Genomic DNA, 18,275 nt, shown 5'->3' on the forward strand with positions numbered 1-18,275 from the left:
ACATATTCCATTCTTATTGTCCGTATACAGGCCCAAAATGTTTCCGTATATAGCCCCAGGTATAAATTTTGCCCGTAGACGTACCCAAGGGTGTGTGTGTCTGTAATGTAATTTCCTACTGTCCCTAAATACCCCCCTTCACTACTAGTGATAGAGCTGTGCCTCTTCTCTTCCATCTATAAAGTATAACTAAACAACAGGTTACTTGAGAATGCAGTGCAAAAGGCAAAATGACAGTCAAACAGAGATAATGATGATCTATTAAGTGGGTAGGACCGCTTTGGTGGTCCGAGTGGTTAAAGCTTCCCGTGTTCGAACCACGGCAGAGTCATGGCAAAGACAAAAAAAAAATTGTACTATCAACTGCCTCGCATGGCGCTCAATATTAAGAGGTTAGTGTTAGGACTGGTGTCAGGATAATGTGACTGAGTGAGAGGGACATCGTGCTTCATGTTTGTAGCATGATGCCCCATTGCTAGACATCATCATAAACTGCCACACTGCAGACATCGTAGCAGCATGACTCAAATTGTCAAAGTTACGTGACGAAGTCACACACACACACACACAATAAGTGAGTAGAAATATTACTGTAAAAAGATAAAATAGATAAGGCAGGAGTTCCAATTGGACTTAACCTTTCTCTTCATTTTTTTTTTTTACTCTTTGGCTATTACATTAATAACGAAGTAACAAAAAGCGAATTGCAATAGGAAATTTAATCTGAATTTCTGTTTCTTGGTTTATATGTTTATTGAGACTTTCAAAATTAATCATAAAACGGAACATAATGAACCATAACTTGTTCGCCAGATCAGAACAAATAATGTTCAGTTAAGAATATAATATAAATGTAATATATATGAAGATATATAATTAAAACTAAATCAATTATTAATAAATCGCACTGAAATGTAAGTGGAAGATTAACATAAATAGAATGCCCACTCTTAGCTTCCTGTGTAAATTGGATAACTAAGCAAAGCCCGTCGTCACATTATCCTTTTATGAGAAGATTTTTTTTCTTCAATGGTGCGTCGAAGAAGTTCAGTTAGCAGGGTTTCCCATTGCATCAAACTCCTCTGAATAAATTGTACATAGCGCCCCAGTTATCACATACTGTTATAGTTAAGTGGGATACTTGCGCCACTTACAACTCTGACACATACTACTGGGATACGTGGGATACTTGCACCACTTAAAATTCTGACACAAAATGGATACTAAGCTTGTTCTCGTGCCTTTTTGTGATTGTAAAATCAAGTGGATGTGATCGCAATTAAATATGTTTATATTCAACCGAACATTTTTAAATAAGTGGTAAAAATACAGATGGGGCCTGACAGTGAGGACCAAGAACGATAATTTGTACAATGCATGCAATCTAGTAATGACGAACGTGTTTAACGCGTTATATAATGGAAGCCCTCCACAAAATTTCCTTATAGACATGTTATGTCCCAGAAATCAGAAATCAGAATGCATTATGGTAAGTGGGACACAAATGGGACAGATGATCGTCTTATAATACTGCTGCACTGATAAGGATACAATCACTTTCGTTGTGAATGGTGACCGCCATTATCACAAAATATTTTCCTTTTTAAACTTTTAAGAAATAAATTTTTCTTCATTTGAGTCAAACTAAAGAATAATTGTAGCAGCAACTTTTTGTTACCGCAGTTTAAGATAAAATAAGATTTATCTAACGTCGGCATAGTTTAAAATAACAATTCAACTTAAGCTTTTGGGGCCTCGAGCGGCCGAGTGGTCTAAAGCGCTCACCGTTCCGGATCACTGCCATCTCACCTCTGTCTGTGTAGATTCGAGTCCAAGGCTCGGCTAGCGTGGGTACGTGGGAAAGCCTGCCAGTAGCTTCTCGTGGGTCGGTGGTTCTTCCATGGGTTTTCCGGGGTTCTTCCTCCACCAGTTAACTGGCCGCCATGTATAGCCTATCTTGTGCTGAAAAATGGCGTTAAACCCTAGAACAACAACAACTTAAGCTTCAATGAGCTCTGGACGACATTAAGTTGTGAAAAGAACTATTGTAGTTGCAATTCATGCACAAATTTTACTCAAATTTGTAAATTTCTGACATAGAAGCACTCTTGTTTTTGATCGTATTTTGGCTGAAATTTCAAAGTGACTTTATATTTAATGCTTAAATGTATTTACATTTGCATTTTTGCCCAAAATAATAATTTTTGCAGAATTTTCAGAAAGAATCAACACGGATAGAGGAAAGTATTTATATTCTGTTTAATGCCATTTTCTCACTGCAACACGTCATTTTAAATTTGAAGAATATAGCGAGTATCTAACATGATTCTGACAATGGGTCTTATTTCAACAGCCTTGCTAATGTCCCTACAGCATGCCATATCATTTTCACATTCTGTTTTTCCTGTTTACATAACGAGGCAGGATGGAGCGAAATATATACTTCATTATTATAACGGTCTTATTTCATGAATAGAGTTTCTTCGATTTAAACAATATTTATTGTTGATGTCATCACGGAAAATACATATAACCGAATACAAGATATAGAGGATTAAGGAAAATGTATATAACCGAATACAAGATATAGAGGATTAAGGAAAATGTATATAACCGAATACAAGATATAGAAGATTAAGGAAAATATATATAACCGAATACAAGATACAGAGGATTAAGGAAAATATATATAACCGAATACAAGATATAGAGGATTAAGGAAAATATATATAACCGAATACAAGACATAGAGGATTAAGGAAAATATATATAACCGAATACAAGATATAGAGGATTAAGGAAAATATATATAACCGAATGCTAGATATAGAGGATTAAGGAAAATATATATAACCGAATACAAGATATAGAGGATTAAGGAAAATATATATAACCGAATACAAGATGTAGAGGATTAAGGAAAATATATATAACCGAATGCTAGATATAGAGGATTAAGGAAAATATATATAACCGAATACAAGATATAGAGGATTAAGGAAAATATATATAACCGAATACAAGATGTAGAGGATTAAGGAAAATATATATAACCGAATGCTAGATTTAGAGGATTAAGCGAAAAGCGTCAGCTTATTTCCAGCTCTCTCCTCACTGGCAGTAATATTTACTTTAATAACGTGATATGATTAATGAGGCAATAGGATGTCTAAAATTGAAACATGCTATTGAGATATTGAAGCTAAAAGATAAGTTTAATACAGTATTGAATTTTACATACAGTATTGAAATCATGTCAAACAGTAACTTATAACCATTAAAAGCATAAGCGTGTTTTTGTATACTCACAAGACAACAAATGAGAGAAAAGAAAGAAACAAATATCAACAGTTTGGCATTGGGGAGGTGTTGGGTGAAGGATTTCAAAGTTCAGCACGGGTTATGTACATAGTAATGAAACACCTGTCAGAAATATAAGAGCATAATGTTAAGACATTGGTGATTAAGAAAATCTCTTTGTTGCTATTATGTACTTTTGGACCGCCTTGAAAATCTCTTTTTTGCTATTGTGTACTTTTGGACCTCCCTGAAAATCTCTTTTTTGCTATTATGCACTTTTGGACCGCCTTGAAAATCTCTTTTTTGCTATTGTGTACTTTTGGACCGCCCTGAAAATCTCTTTTTTGCTATTGTGTACTTTTGGACCGCCCTGAAAATCTCCTTTTTGCTATTATGTACTTTTGGACCGCCTTGAAAATCTCTTTTTTGCTATTATGTACTTTTGGACCGCCTTGAAAATCTCTTTGTTGCTATTATGTACTTTTGGAACGCCTTGAAAATCTCTTTGTTGCTATTATGTACTTTTGGAACGCCTTGAAAATCTCTTTGTTGCTATTATGTACTTTTGGACCGCCTTGAAAATCTCTTTGTTGCTATTATGTACTTTTGGACCGCCTTGAAAATCTCTTTGTTGCTATTATGAACTTTTGGACCGCCTTGAAAATCTTTTTTTTGTTATTATGTACTTTTGGACCGCCTTGAAAATCTCTTTGTTGCTATTATGTACTTTTGGAACGCCTTGAAAATCTCTTTGTTGCTATTATGTACTTTTGGACCGCCTTGAAAATCTCTTTGTTGCTATTATGTACTTTTGGACCGCCTTGAAAATCTCTTTGTTGCTATTATGAACTTTTGGACCGCCTTGAAAATCTCTTTGTTGCTATTATGTACTTTTGGACCGCCTTGAAAATCTTTTTTTTGTTGTTATGTACTTTTGGACCGCCTTGAAAATCTCTTTGTTGCTATTATGTACTTTTTGACCGCCTTGAAAATTTCCAGATAGATCTCGGTAAATTAAAAAATTCAGTTTCCTTGATGCTATAAAAATTATTGAAAGTGTAACATTAACCCAGCCTCTCAATTCCCCCATTACTCTCTGATTAGTAGACACAGTGCCTTTTATTTGATCTCTCGTGGACTTTCCAACATGGCACTACTTCATTTATCAGATTGATGGAAATAGCTTGATGTTAATGTATGCATGTATGAAAGTGAAAGGCAGCGCGACCAATATAAAACCCTTAGCCTCTGAGTGGCAGGTTGACAGAATACTACGGAGTGTTGAATTCATTGGTAGCAGACGACACGGAGACAACGCGATGATACTATATCCTCGGAAACTAATGATAGGTATCGTGCATACGAACACATTTGTAAACTTTATCGTTGAACGTTTTGGATGTGTTTACCTGTCGACAGAACTGTCCACACAATCCTCCAGGATAGCTCTTCCGTAAATTGTCTTCAACATATAATTCGAAGGTTTTTTTTTTGCACTTTGAAGCAATAGTTGATTATTTCATAAGACGATCTGTGTTTTTTGACATAGAGAAGTATCAGCACTGTTATGTCGGTTGTTGGATATACGTAAATTGGCCAGACATAGTGTGGATACAAGTTTCCTTCTGGACTTACCTTAAAATCATCACCATCATCATCCTGATGTCTTGTACAGAGACTATGGCTGCCTTGTCCCCTTCAGTGAACTACCTAACTACGACTGGCTTTGAAATCAAAGGGGACTTCATCATTGTCCCAGATACACTTATTCCAGAAATGACAGTTGAGGCAAGTATACACAGGGGTATTTTTGACACACACCCCTCCCCCTCTCTCTGTCTCTGTCTCTCTGTCTTTCTCTCTCTCTCTCTCTCTCTCTCTCTCTCTCACTGTTTCACGTATGTTATATCAAGATCAAGAAGAATTTCATCATATTTAATTATCCTGTAAATCTGTCAAATGACAGACAAACGAACAATTTTCCATTTTGCACTTCTATTATCAAGGAAGATGATTTCTTAAGAATAGGTAAGATAGAAACATTTATCGAGATATATGCTGGACGAAAAAGAGAATCGATAAGATAGAGACATTTATCGATTTTTACACTCGACGAAAAAGAGAATCGATAAGATAGAGACATTTACCGGTCTTTATGCTCGACGAAAAAGCTCGCAAGCACAAGAGTCTTTAAAATCCAAACTGTTCAAAAAGTGTTTTTAAATTTTATTTAGAATGGTAGATATTGACCAAGTTTACATATTGGCACATTTATCATTGTCATTTATTCTCACACACGCGCGGTTTTCCCGGCAATGTCTAGAAATATTGCCATAGTTGGATACTCTAAAACGATCTTTTTTTCTTGATCAAAATCAAATGTTTAAAAACATCTTCTCTTTACAATATCAGCTTCTACTTGTTTGTGTTGAATTTTTTTTCTTCAAACAACCCCCGGTAATTTAAACTATTGCAAGCTGAGAGATAAATTAAATAAATATACCATACATTTTTTAGATACTTCGATTTTGTAATATTTCCATCAGTTTCTGTATTGATTTACTTCACATGCTGATTATCTTCCTTAATTTTGGACAAAAGCAGGTTTCTTGTTTGTGTGCAAAAATGTCATCGTACTTGTTCATGTTTCTATTTTTGTTATCTATTTTTGTTTATTGGATTGGTTCGGTGTTTTACGGCACAGCTACACATGTTGGAGTAAGGTGCACCACGGTAGCCGACCGGGGCTTACCCAATTACAAGATTACAACTCGCATCCTTTCATTCGGTCTTATTGTCCGGCACGCTAAGCACTGACCCATCACGGCCCTAGCATCCATGAGACCGCTGACTTTAACGATATGCCGGAGGGGATGGGGAATAAGGTATCTCCGAGCACGCAGTGCGCATTTATTAAATAAACTTCACGAGACGTAAAATCGAAATTGTTTCCTCGTTTACATATTTGCTATGAAGAAAAATCTGTCAAATAACATCTGATTTGTGCCAAGATTCTGCAAAGCCAAATCCATTTCGAAGGTTTAGAACATCTAGAGGAAGCCATAATTATGGTCGTTTAGACACTTGGGCATAACTATCAGCCGTAGTTTTATCATCCTCGTCATCATCCACGTCATTATTTCTCTCTCTATCCGTCTCTGTCTTCCCCGCATATGACGTATGTCGGAAAGTCTATTTGTAAAACGATGTTTTCGGATGCCAGTGGTACTCTACATCAATGTCCCATACGAAAGCACTCGACCGTATTGTATTTCCATATTAGGTGTCGTCAGATTTTGCTTGCGATAATTAAAGGCTGACATTTAATGTAGGCCAGTTAGAGCATATTTGTTATGCTGTAGGTGGATGTTTATGATCAGTAGATCTTGTCGATCATCTTTCATGTACTACTTACATAGCAAAGTCGTGTTGGTCATTAGTGTTGTTTAGAGCGCGTAACGCTTGCTGATGACCACTTGTTGATAATTTTATACAAAACATATACACGCAATTGGTGTAAAGTGCCTTCCCCAAGGACGCGCCACGGTAGCCTACCTGCTTGGGTGATCCAATAACATGATTCAAACTTGTTCCCTTTCGGTCACGAGTCCGGGGCGATAGACCGAATATGGAAACACAGCTAGAGGGAGAAGGAGATCATCATCGTCATCGTCATCATCATCATCATCATCTCTCTCTCTCTCTCTCTCTCTCATATATGATATGTCTCAGATAATCTTCTGTGAAACGGCGAATTTGGATGCTAGTGGTATTCTACATCAACGACGCATACTTAAGCACTCGACCGTACTGTATTTCCACATTAGGTGTCTAATCTTGCTTGCGATAATTAATGCTGACATTTATTGTCAGCCAGGTAGAACATATTTGTTATGATGTAGGTGGATGTTTATGGTGTGTGTGTGTATCAGGGTATAAAATCTTGTATTAAGTTCAATGGTGTAGAAACATCTTTTTTTCACTTGTAATAATGATCTTCGACAAGGAGAAGATCTCTCACTTTCATTTACTATTTATTTTCTAATGATTTAGAATTATCTTTGTGTCAGAATAACTATTGGAATTCAGATGAATTTTCTACATGATGATGCTACAATGTTATTCGACGTTTTATTTCTTCTTTATGCAGATGATATTGTCCTACAAGCTAAGAACTAAACAAATCTCCAGAAGAATTTATATTGTTTTACACAATACTGCAAGGATTTTAAATTAATATTAATTATAGTAAACCAAATAATCTTTTTGGGGGGTGGGTGGGGGTGGTAGTTGTTTGGGTTTTTCCTGTTTAACACGACACGTCAAGCAGCTACAGTTCCATCTAAATGGCCTTAGTTGACAAGTAATTATGCAAATCTGGATTTTATACAAAAATTCCAAAATGAATTTCTACGAATATAACGCATTTACGAAAAGTGTGTATGTGTGTTTTAGATTTTTAACGTAGCTTTAACAAGTTTCCTGTCATATCGCTGCGATGTCTGCAGTGTGGCTGTTTAAAGCGATGTCTAGCACTGGGGCATCATGCCGCAGACTAGGCCGATAAATCAGTCCTTCACCCGTGATGATATTGATTTTCGGTTGAGGGGCTGCTATCACTTATTCATTAAAAGCTGCAATTACCTGCAATCAAATATGGCTGCACACATCGATTTATATTTTATACACTTACCGGTATTTTTCGTGGCTGTGCAGCTACCGTCGGCTGAAGGGCTCTTTTGGTGACACGTAGATTATATCTCCTGAACAATCGTATGTTTGGTGACTTGTAAATCCACCTGGAATAGTACAACCATCTGTCATGTGGCCATTTTGAATTTCGCGCTTGATATAGCTGTTACCAATTACCGGTATGTGTCTAAAGTGTACGCTGATTTGTTCCGGAATGATTTGCATGCAGCGAAATTGCATAGTTCAATGAACAGATGACATCAGACCTTCAACATCGTTCATCAGTATCAATATATATTTGTTGATTTATCGGACTAGCAGACATATAGCATGCTATCCCACCCAGTCACATTATCCTGACACCAGGCCGACCAGTCCTAACACTAACCTCTTAATGCTGAGCGCATAGCGAGGCAGCTGTTAGTACCATTTTTAGAAGTCTTTGGTAGGACTCGGCCGGGGTTCGAACCTACGACCTCCCGCATCCGGGGCGGACGCTCTAACCACTAGGCCACCGGAGCGGTCATTTACGAAGAAGCACTTGTGTCAATATGCTACACGCAGAGTAAATTCGGGATCCACTACAGAGCAGTACAAATATATATATATATATATATATATATATATATATATATATATATATATATATATATATATATATATATATATATATATATATATATATATATATATATATATAGTTCTGTCCTTGGATATGGCATGAAAAGATAATTCATAAGAATTTAGGAAGATATAACTTCTGGTTAAATTAGAGAATAGTGATGTTAGTGTCAAAAGGAATTGATATTCAAACCGTCTTCTTCGAACAGGACAAAATTAATCCGCTGTCTTTTTGGAGTAAAATTGTCGAAAGGACAGAAGTATAACATTTTAAAAACTGGTATCCAATTGGAAGAATATCTAGTAAAAAAATATGAAAAGTGACCTAACCTGTCATGATATTTAGGACGTGAAATCATAAATCACCTGTTAAAACGGGTCTGTGGGAAAATACTCCAAGTGAAGAATGACGGTGTACTAAATGTCAGATTAGTGTTTTGAGTGACACGTTTCATTGTCTCTTAGTGTAAATTGTGTAGGGATGCTATATTACATTTAATTTAGACCTATTATTACATGTATCATAATATTTTGGAATATCAACATTTAATGACAATTCAGACAACATAGCAGTGCAAATTTATGAACGAATTAGAAACTGAATGTAGCTGCATATGCTGTACTCGTGTCACATTTCAGCCCATTTATATATTAAATTAAATATATCACAAGACTTGTTTAAATACTGATATTTGTTTTATAAAGATTGTACAGAAATCAAAATGAATATTTAAAAGGTGAAGTTCACACATCCTCACATTACTCGTTGGGCTCGTACTGCTTATATATCTCATTCTCTCTCTCTCTCTCTCTCTGTTTTCTCTTTTCGCTCATAAATATATTACGGTATGATCTATTCTTATCTAACAGAACTTTAATTGTTTTCGACTCCTGTGCCGTTTAAATGTGGTCGGAGTGTTTTTATTTTTTTTTTTGTTTCCTCAATAGTTTAGTACTGTTCTTTCCTATTCTAGTTATTACTTTAGGTGATGGTTCTTGCAGGAATTCACCGCCAGATTGTGCACTAATCATATAGCAACGCCGTGCTCGTCATTTGTCTTTTATTAGAGCGTGACACGTGTATATGGCACGTGAGTCGTGTATACCATTGTCCAATGCATTACTGGAAAAGAAATAAGTAATGAATATGACGTGTTATTTACTAGTGCTTTAAAATGAATGTAGGAGCTCGCCACAAGCCTTAGGTGGAGTCATATTACTCTGACATTTTTGCTTATTTTTTAACAAGTAAGACTTACCATTCAAGTTTTCTATCAAGAAATCCAGACGGAAAAATGTGCAGTTTAAAACTCTTATTTTTAAATATTGTGTATAAAGCAGCATCTTATACATTCTGTAGCTATACATTCTTCAGTTTTATAAGTGAACTTTATTTAAGCTTTAGAAGTACGACAATTCTTTACAAAAAAATAAAAAATGATATAAATAATTTAAATTCGATATGTATTCCCTAGTTAAAAATCGCGCTTTGTGTAACTATGTAATTACATACCAAGCTGAAAATCTTGTAACTTTGCAATTTTCAGACCATTTAATATTTCCATGACAATACAACTATCATGAAATATTATATAGATACACTTTGATCAGTGTGATATATGATTTATTACACGGCTGCTGTATTATTTACGCTCAGAAACCCATATAATATTTCCGTCTTACAATCATATATCAATCGGAACATCCTCTCCCTTTTCCATCGCATGCAAAACAATCGTCTCTTTCAAACAGTTCAAGTTGTTGCACTCTCATCGAACAGAAAGTAGAATTTTCAGATTGACGTATAATAACACCTAAATTATATTATGACGTTCGAGGCATCGGAATGTACTTGAAAGTCGTTTCAGCACACTATTTTGGATTTAAAAAATAAATTATATATTTTTCCTCATGTAAACAAAATCTAACTTGTTGTGTTCAGTTCAATAAACATTAAGAAACACGTTGAATAATTTGGAATTATTCAAGGTGTTTTATAAATTCAATATGAAATGAGCACTGCTGTATGAATTTTCTATTTATAGAGCAAAGGCGAACTAATATTGTTATAGGTTGGAACTGAAATGAGAAATGAAAATGAAAAGAAAATTAATATGACTTGTCTTAGACCAGTCGAAAAAAAGAAAACCAATATTAACCAAGCTTTAACATGATATGGAAAATCACGTGGTTTAAACTTCAGGGAACCAACATATATGTAAAATTCTTAAACTGTAATAATACACAATACAGACAACTTTTGTTGATGCTTGGGGTTTAACGCCATTTTTCAGTGCATGATGACGTTGCATAGCAACCAGTATCGCTGGTGGCAGAAGAACCCGGGAAAACTCCCGTTAAGAACCGTCGACCCACGTGAAGCTACTGGCAAGCTTTCTCACATACTCACATTTGTCGGAGCAGCTTGTAACAACAGACTGACTTACTGAATTACACTTTTTTCTATGTTCATTGAAATTATGTCTTTTTTGTGCAGCAGAGTTCATGGAAGAAGATCAGAAACATTGTGCAGTGGACTCCATTCATTCAGCAGTTCAAAAAGCGACGTTATCCATGGATACAGCTTGCTGGACATCAAGGTAGATCTCTCTTTAATATCCTGCGATGTAATCCCTGATTCTCTTCTAGGATCTCTTTAGTTATTACCCATACTGTATTTCTTGGTATTTTATTACTCAGCCAAGAAGGTGTTCAGAACTCAGTTCGATCTTGAGATTTTGCGTCAACCAGTCACAAAGGACATTACGTTTTAGGTGTAATATTTGACTGGCTTATGGTTGAAAGAGATTCTCATGTTTGGTTTTATTATTTCCATACCTATGCACGCCCATCAGAGCCGTTTTGATTGAATGCTGATTGTGTATTATTTTGAAATGCCATATCTTAGTTACAAAGACGAAGTTTAGAAAGAATTAGCCAAATAAAGTATTCTTTTTCTCTCTTTTTTATACGATTTTTTTAGGGAAGAGCATACCATATTCTGATGTTGTCTATCTTGCCGTCTGTTCAATTGTATGTGTATGTATGATAAATTGAGTTCTCTGTCATTAACCGTTTCTAAACTTTGTAAGTAACTTGCACTTGATGATAAATTTTCCGCAAAATAACTTGAGTTCCGTGCCATTTTCTTGATTTTAATCTTCTAACTGACCATTGTGGCCCAGAAACAGAGGTTAAAAGGTAAAAACTATACTACCGTCTTGTCTTGTCTTGTCTTGTCGTGTCTTGTCTTGTCTTGTCGTGTCGTGTCGTATCGTTTCGTGTCGTGTCGTGTCTTGTCGTGTCGTTTCGTTTCGTGTCTCGTCTCGTCTCGTCTTGACTTGATTTGACTTGACTTGTGCATTAAATTGAAGGCTTTTAAGATCAGTTTAAATTTAGTAAACGACATTCCAGTGGGATGTAGGTTGGTTGTAAACTTCCAAATACAAGTATAGTGGAACCCCAGCCTTCCACTACCACGCCCCTCAGAATATCCGAGCAGTCTTTTAAGATTAAAAAAGCATCTTACCCTTTTTCTGTTGATGATTTTTAAAAAAAATTCCTTTGGGTATATTTCTTAAATAATTCAACACGTGATTAGGTTATAACGCCCATTCGGCTCCAAAGCCTTTGGAATAGGGTCTTTAATGGTGTCAAAATTAGAACATTTCAAATCAAAATCCTTCGATAGTAATTTAGCACTGAGTAAATTGTAATATTTGAAAACTTACTAATGCTGTTAGGCGAGGATATATAAGTTCTTAAGAATTTGTTACCTACTATAGATGATATGAAGGATGGCATTTTTTATTTTATTTTTAATTTTTTATTTAAACTTTGTACAAGGAATCATGCCAGGAAGGCACGTCATATATTCAATGAATCTGTGTTGTAGCCTAGTGATAAATATCGGGAAGGAGGGGGCGTATTTGGTGATGAGGAAGGGAAAGCAGATGCGAGAATTTGGGAGCTATCAAATTAGAACTGCACAAATTGCTTTCGATCTGAATCAGAAGATATTTTCAAGGTGCGGGTATTTTGCGATGGCGTGCAAAAACACCTTTCTCTCTTTTGTTTGTTCGCTTTTTTCTTTGTTTCTCTTCGTTTGCTTGGTTTTTTCTTTATTTATTTACATATTTTGTTCTTCTTGCGTTGTTTCCTTTGTGACATGAAACCATTTTCATTATGTTAGTGAATTGTCATGTAGTTCAATTTAATCGATCCTTACCAACTCGCAAAAATTTAACATTGCGGAATGGAATATTATCATAGAATACATTAATAATCGCGAAAATGAAACGCATGATTATTAGTAGTTAGTGGCGCGCCACTTACTAATAATAGTTAAAGATGGGAAAATTTTCAAAAATTTAATGATGCAGTAATTTCTTTATAGATGGCATTGCATATCCTGGTGATTTGTATGCATATTAATTTCATCACAGGGAATTTTCAAGCTGGAGAACAGGGCTCCGTATTAAAGAAATACGATAAAGGAGAACAGGTGGCCATTTCAAAATTGATGAAAGACTTACTGCGACCGTATGTACCCGAGTACAAAGGAGACACGGAGAAAAATGGAGAACGTATCCTTAATGTCCTAACCTGTTACACTCCATTATGTTTTGTTGCGTTATGTTACGTTACGTTGAGTTGCATTACGTTAAAATACGTTACGTTACGTTAGTTATGTTATAATCTATGATTACCTTCTACTTACAGTCAGGTCTGTTATATGAACGATATAAAGTATATAAGGGCATACAACATCATTAGACATGATGAATTTATGAACCACTTGTGTTTTTTATGCTTTGATTTATTTCATTTATATAATGAAATGTTTGCTACTGCTACTAATACTAATACTACTCGTACTACTACTACTCGTATTACTACTACTACTACTTAATTAATTAATATTGTTGGTGCGCTGCCATTGCTTCCGAAATTTAAATATTTCTTCTACCATACAATTACAGCCTAGTTTACCTTTCAGAATATTAGTTAGCACTTGATTGTAAGTATATTTTTATTAAATGAATGGAATTAATTTCCAATTAATCAGCAGTAAGTTAATATTGCACTCCAAACATTACTTGTGCTATTGTAGGGATTAATGACGTGGAATCGGATTAAGTAAAAGCGGTTCTAATTTATAGCAGCTTGTTAATTAAGACGAACTGAAAAATAAATGTACCCATCAACATTCTTCCACGTACACTTTTACACACAAAAATACAGATTATCGATACTGTTGCTATGGACCCCTTTCGCATGACGGGATCTGCTTACTGTTGCTATGGACCCTTTTCGCATGACGTGATCTGCAGCCATTTCATCGCGGTAATAAGACATTGAAGTTAGTGGAAGGATTTTATTAACTTAGTGTAATGTTCAGTTATATTGGGAAGTATACTGTTTCACAAAGGAAACTGGCAAACCAATTATTTTATAAAATAAGTATGAAAAACTAAACGTGTATTGATTTAATTATTTAACATGATATTTTTCTTCTAATTACAAATGGCGGGGAGGTTTGGGATTTTTATTAGGCAAATGATTTTCAAAAATGGTTATGTGGCATTTCTAAAGAATATTCTGGGAGTAAAACCACAGATACGAATGCAGTTGTTTATGGTGAACTTAGAAGATATCCTCTGACAATTTTAAGACCATGACGAATTTTGTTGTACTAATGTTAAATGCAACAAGCAGTCGTATTTGTAAAGTTTATATCAATAATTTATAATATCAGCAGAGATTTGTAAACAATATATAATTGTGTTAACGCTGATTTGGAAAATGTTAAAAAATCTTTAGGAAAGCAAATCGTCTTCATTACTTAATAAATTGTCAATTTGTTTCCGTTGCCGAGTGGCCTAAAGCGCTGTCCGGTACGGATCACTACCATCTCACCTCTGTCTGCGTGGGTTCGAGTCTCGGATTCAGCCAACGTGGGTATGTGAGAAAGCTTGCCAGTAGCTTCTCGTGGGTCGATGGTTCTTTCCGGGGTTTTCCCGGGTTCTTCCTCCACTATTAATACTGGCCGCCATGTATAGCCTATCGTGCGCTGAAAAATGGCGTTAAACCCTACAACAACAACATCAACAATTTGTTTCCCATGGCATGGAGAATAGATACAATTTACTTCTTATTTCTTGAGTATTATTGTTTACATATGACATTAAAACTACATATTATGTCAACAGTAACATTTAGTTTCACAAAAAGTAATGAGTATTGATTGTTTTTCTAATATGTAATGCATAAACCCTCTCAACAATGTAACTTTATTTTTTCTTAGAACTGTGTATTGTAGTTGATTTTATTAATGGCCAACACGTGGTGTATGCTTGTTTTGATTTTGGCGTGAAGCCGACGTGTACTTACTAGAGGTACTTGAAAATTTTTGAATATGTTCTCAACAATATTTAATACCGATCGATGAACAAAATAACGTTATATAAAACGATTTGTAGCACGCCCAACATCTGCATATATATGTGTCGCAACATAAGCAGATGACAGTAGTGCAAATTGTTGTAGGAGAACAAGTCTGCTACAGAGCAAAGAGCATGCTGTAAAATCAGGGTTCTCTTAGAGATCTCTCTGATTTCAAGTCCGCCTGGATAAAGTTTATATGTGTAATTCCCTGTCATATCCTTCTATTCAAATGCAGTTTTATTCTTTTAAAATGGTCGTGAATTCTTGAAGGATGATTCACGTTACGATAGGTGAAAGGGAAATTACAGCCTTGAATGGGATAGCTAATGATGATGCACTATACACAGGGGAAGATATTTCTAGTATTACAGACATTTATTCGTACGCTGTTTTTAAAATACCGAGGAATCATTTCGAAGTTTAGAAAAGTTTGCGCTACATTTGGTGACGGCTGATCAAAAACAGATTCGGGCTGAAATTGCTAAACAGCTTCTCGCCATACGTGAAAACAAGGAACCGACACGTTTGCATGACATTGGCAGGTGATGATACATGGGTTTACTCTTTGCTGAATCCGACTAGAGAAAATAATATAGTTTGTGTCTGAGAAAACTAGCAGAAACCACAAATCGCTAGACTAGTAGTACTGTCGAGATAGTTCTATGCGCATTATTTTTCGATGCAAAAGGTCCAGTCATCTGGATCTCCAGGCACCAGTGCCTGGATCTGCCCGTTTTACTTTACGTTTCTATGCCTCCAAAGGGTTTCCGAAAGTTGGACACAACCGCACAGATACCCGAGGTATCCATCTACACCATGATAACGCACCGCCGTGACAAACGTCCTCACGACGTAGAGTATTCCAACTCTGACACATTCCTCCATGTGGTCCTGGTTTACCGCTAAGAGATTTTTGACCGGATCTCGTTATCAAAGATTCGCTGAGGGACAGGTTGTTTGAAAACCGCCATGTGGTTTTGAATTGCAGTTTTCCAGTGCATGAACAACATACTAAAATGTGAATATGTACAGAATGGGATTTCATCATTGGATAAACAACATACTAAAATGTGAATACGTACATAATGGGATTTCATCATGGTGAATACGTACAGAATGGGATTTCATCATTGGATAAACAGACAGAAGGTGTATAGAGGTGCAGAGGAATACTTTGATGAAATACGCTAATGTATTAATGAAGGACTCTTTTTGTTGTACAGAGCACTAATATTCTTTTTTTAAAAAAACATACCCCTCGTTTGTTAATAAAGAGCTTGAACTTTGGTAGTCTACAGAATGATTTTTGTATGCCGCTTTTGTCCTAATATACTTTATTGAAAATGGTAGATTTTAAAATATTTATATATGACCAGCTGCCAGCTTTTGTCCACCATGCATGTAAAGTTGGCTTTAAAGACTCGTCTGCTAATTACCTAGATCAAATCTATTGTAGTTCCTATTCTTTGAATGGAAGAACGTGTGCATGTGCGTGTAAAAATAGGTGTGTTTCATAAAATTGGCGAATTTCCTTAACGAAAGCAAGGCTATATTCAGTTACAAGACCTTCTGAGTGACTTCGAGTCCCCCTGTGTGATGGATGTTAAGATGGGTACTAGAACATACCTTGAGGAGGAACTAATTAAAGCCATGCAAAAACCAACGCTTAGAAAGGTACTAGTGATTCGGAGAACACGATGCCCGTAGTTATCCTCGCACCACTCCTATCAACATAAACCTAAATATGTAGTTTCAAAATATTGTAGCAGATTTGGTTCATCGCTGTTTTTTTTTTTTCTTTGTATGATTCTTAGCTTATAACGTAGACCCTTATCTTTGCGCATTATTCAACGGCAAATTTGACGGCATATTCTCGTTTTTTAATCGTCATACCCACAAAAGCAGATGTAATGTATTGTGTACTAATATGTCATTACGTATAGCATCCCAAAAGGGACGAAAGATAAGTCAATCTTGAACATTCTTTGCGTTCCAATATAGTGTACATTAATAAATCAAATGAAATATGTGAATGCTTGTGCGAGTATACCTGACTGTTTAAGTGATTTTATTATAATATAACTTGTTGTGCCACGTGACGGATGGGCCATTCGTGAACATTTGTGGTATCGTTACTAAATAATAATAAATAATAATAATAATAATAATAATATTTGCTGTTTTTGCTGTTAGTATTGTTATTATTGTTGTTGTTTTCGCTGTTCGTTTTTGGATGCACGTTGTACACTGATAAGTACTTTACTTTTTGTAATGCGTACAACATTTTCAGATTTCTCAACACGTAACATCTCATGCTTAACATCTTCACAGAAACTGAACTTTGCGAGTTTTGTCAAAATTTCCAATATGCGTTTTCTTTCCTTTAACGGATTGTTCAAAGAGGTAACTTAATTGGAATTCATTGTCAAAAAATGGAGACATACAAACATTTTAAGTGCGATGCAGATGAAGAACACTTTTAAAACTGTTCGCTGTGTTGCCCCATAATTTTATATTGTTACAAGCCAAGGATCCTTACTTGACAGAGCGGTTGTCAAACCCTGGCGCGATTCTCGCTAGAAGTCATAAGTTTACCCCAACTTTCCAAAGACTTCCATACAGCTTCAGCTGTAAATTTGAAAGCCCGACGTGTCCATTCTATACCTAAGTTTTACTCTAATTAATGCAAGACCACAGATAAAACAAATTGCCAAATATCTATCAACCGCACGTCTGCATGGTTTATCTTCATCATGTTTCCCTACCGTCAACCGTTCACGCCTTAGAAAATATACGAGTATCCCCTAGGCCAGTCAATGTAAGCTTTCCAGGCATATTTCGCCAATATAACTGCACCACATTTTGCCCCCATGGCGACATAAACGGTATCTGCCAAGTTCCTTCTTATTTAATCCCTTGTGTAATTTGCCAGTTTCCTGCCGTAAATACTGCCACTGCAGTCACACCACCAATGTACACCACTAGATTTTAATATGGACTATCTTACGACAGAGACATTCGTTCGGTTTTGGCCTGAATTCGCTACTAGTGAACCATGGTATCATTGAAACTCACTAACACTTCACTCCGTGACGTTTGCTCCTAATAATTGGCTAATTATTCGGGCTAGGAATATTTCCATTGCGCCGAATTCCAATAATCACACAAGTAATCACACAAATCTAAGAATTCCTTAAAACGAGGCGCTATAACCA

At 35.7% G+C, this 18,275-nt stretch overlaps 1 protein-coding gene across 3 annotated transcripts in view; it reads left to right on the forward strand.

Annotated features, from left to right (window-relative positions):
- LOC149804310 (inositol-trisphosphate 3-kinase B-like) overlaps nt 1–18,275 on the forward strand; it is a 113,056-nt gene that overhangs the window by 82,253 nt on the left and 12,528 nt on the right. The window contains exons 1-4 of one of the 3 annotated variants that reach the window (XM_089938724.1): nt 4,387–5,088; nt 11,111–11,213; nt 13,059–13,199; nt 16,607–16,734. In XM_089938724.1, coding sequence (XP_089794850.1) covers nt 4,963–5,088; nt 11,111–11,213; nt 13,059–13,199; nt 16,607–16,734 — 498 coding nt within the window. In that variant the 5' untranslated portion in view covers nt 4,387–4,962. Of the gene's footprint in view, nt 1–4,386; nt 5,089–11,110; nt 11,214–13,058; nt 13,200–16,606; nt 16,735–18,275 lie in introns of those variants that run through there. The other 2 variants (XM_089938718.1, XM_089938711.1) reach the window with 2 other exon arrangements.

This window comes from Sinohyriopsis cumingii, chromosome 2, assembly GCF_028554795.1.
Source record: "Sinohyriopsis cumingii isolate HCF-2022 chromosome 2, ASM2855479v2, whole genome shotgun sequence".
Lineage (NCBI taxonomy): Eukaryota > Metazoa > Mollusca > Bivalvia > Unionida > Unionidae > Sinohyriopsis > Sinohyriopsis cumingii.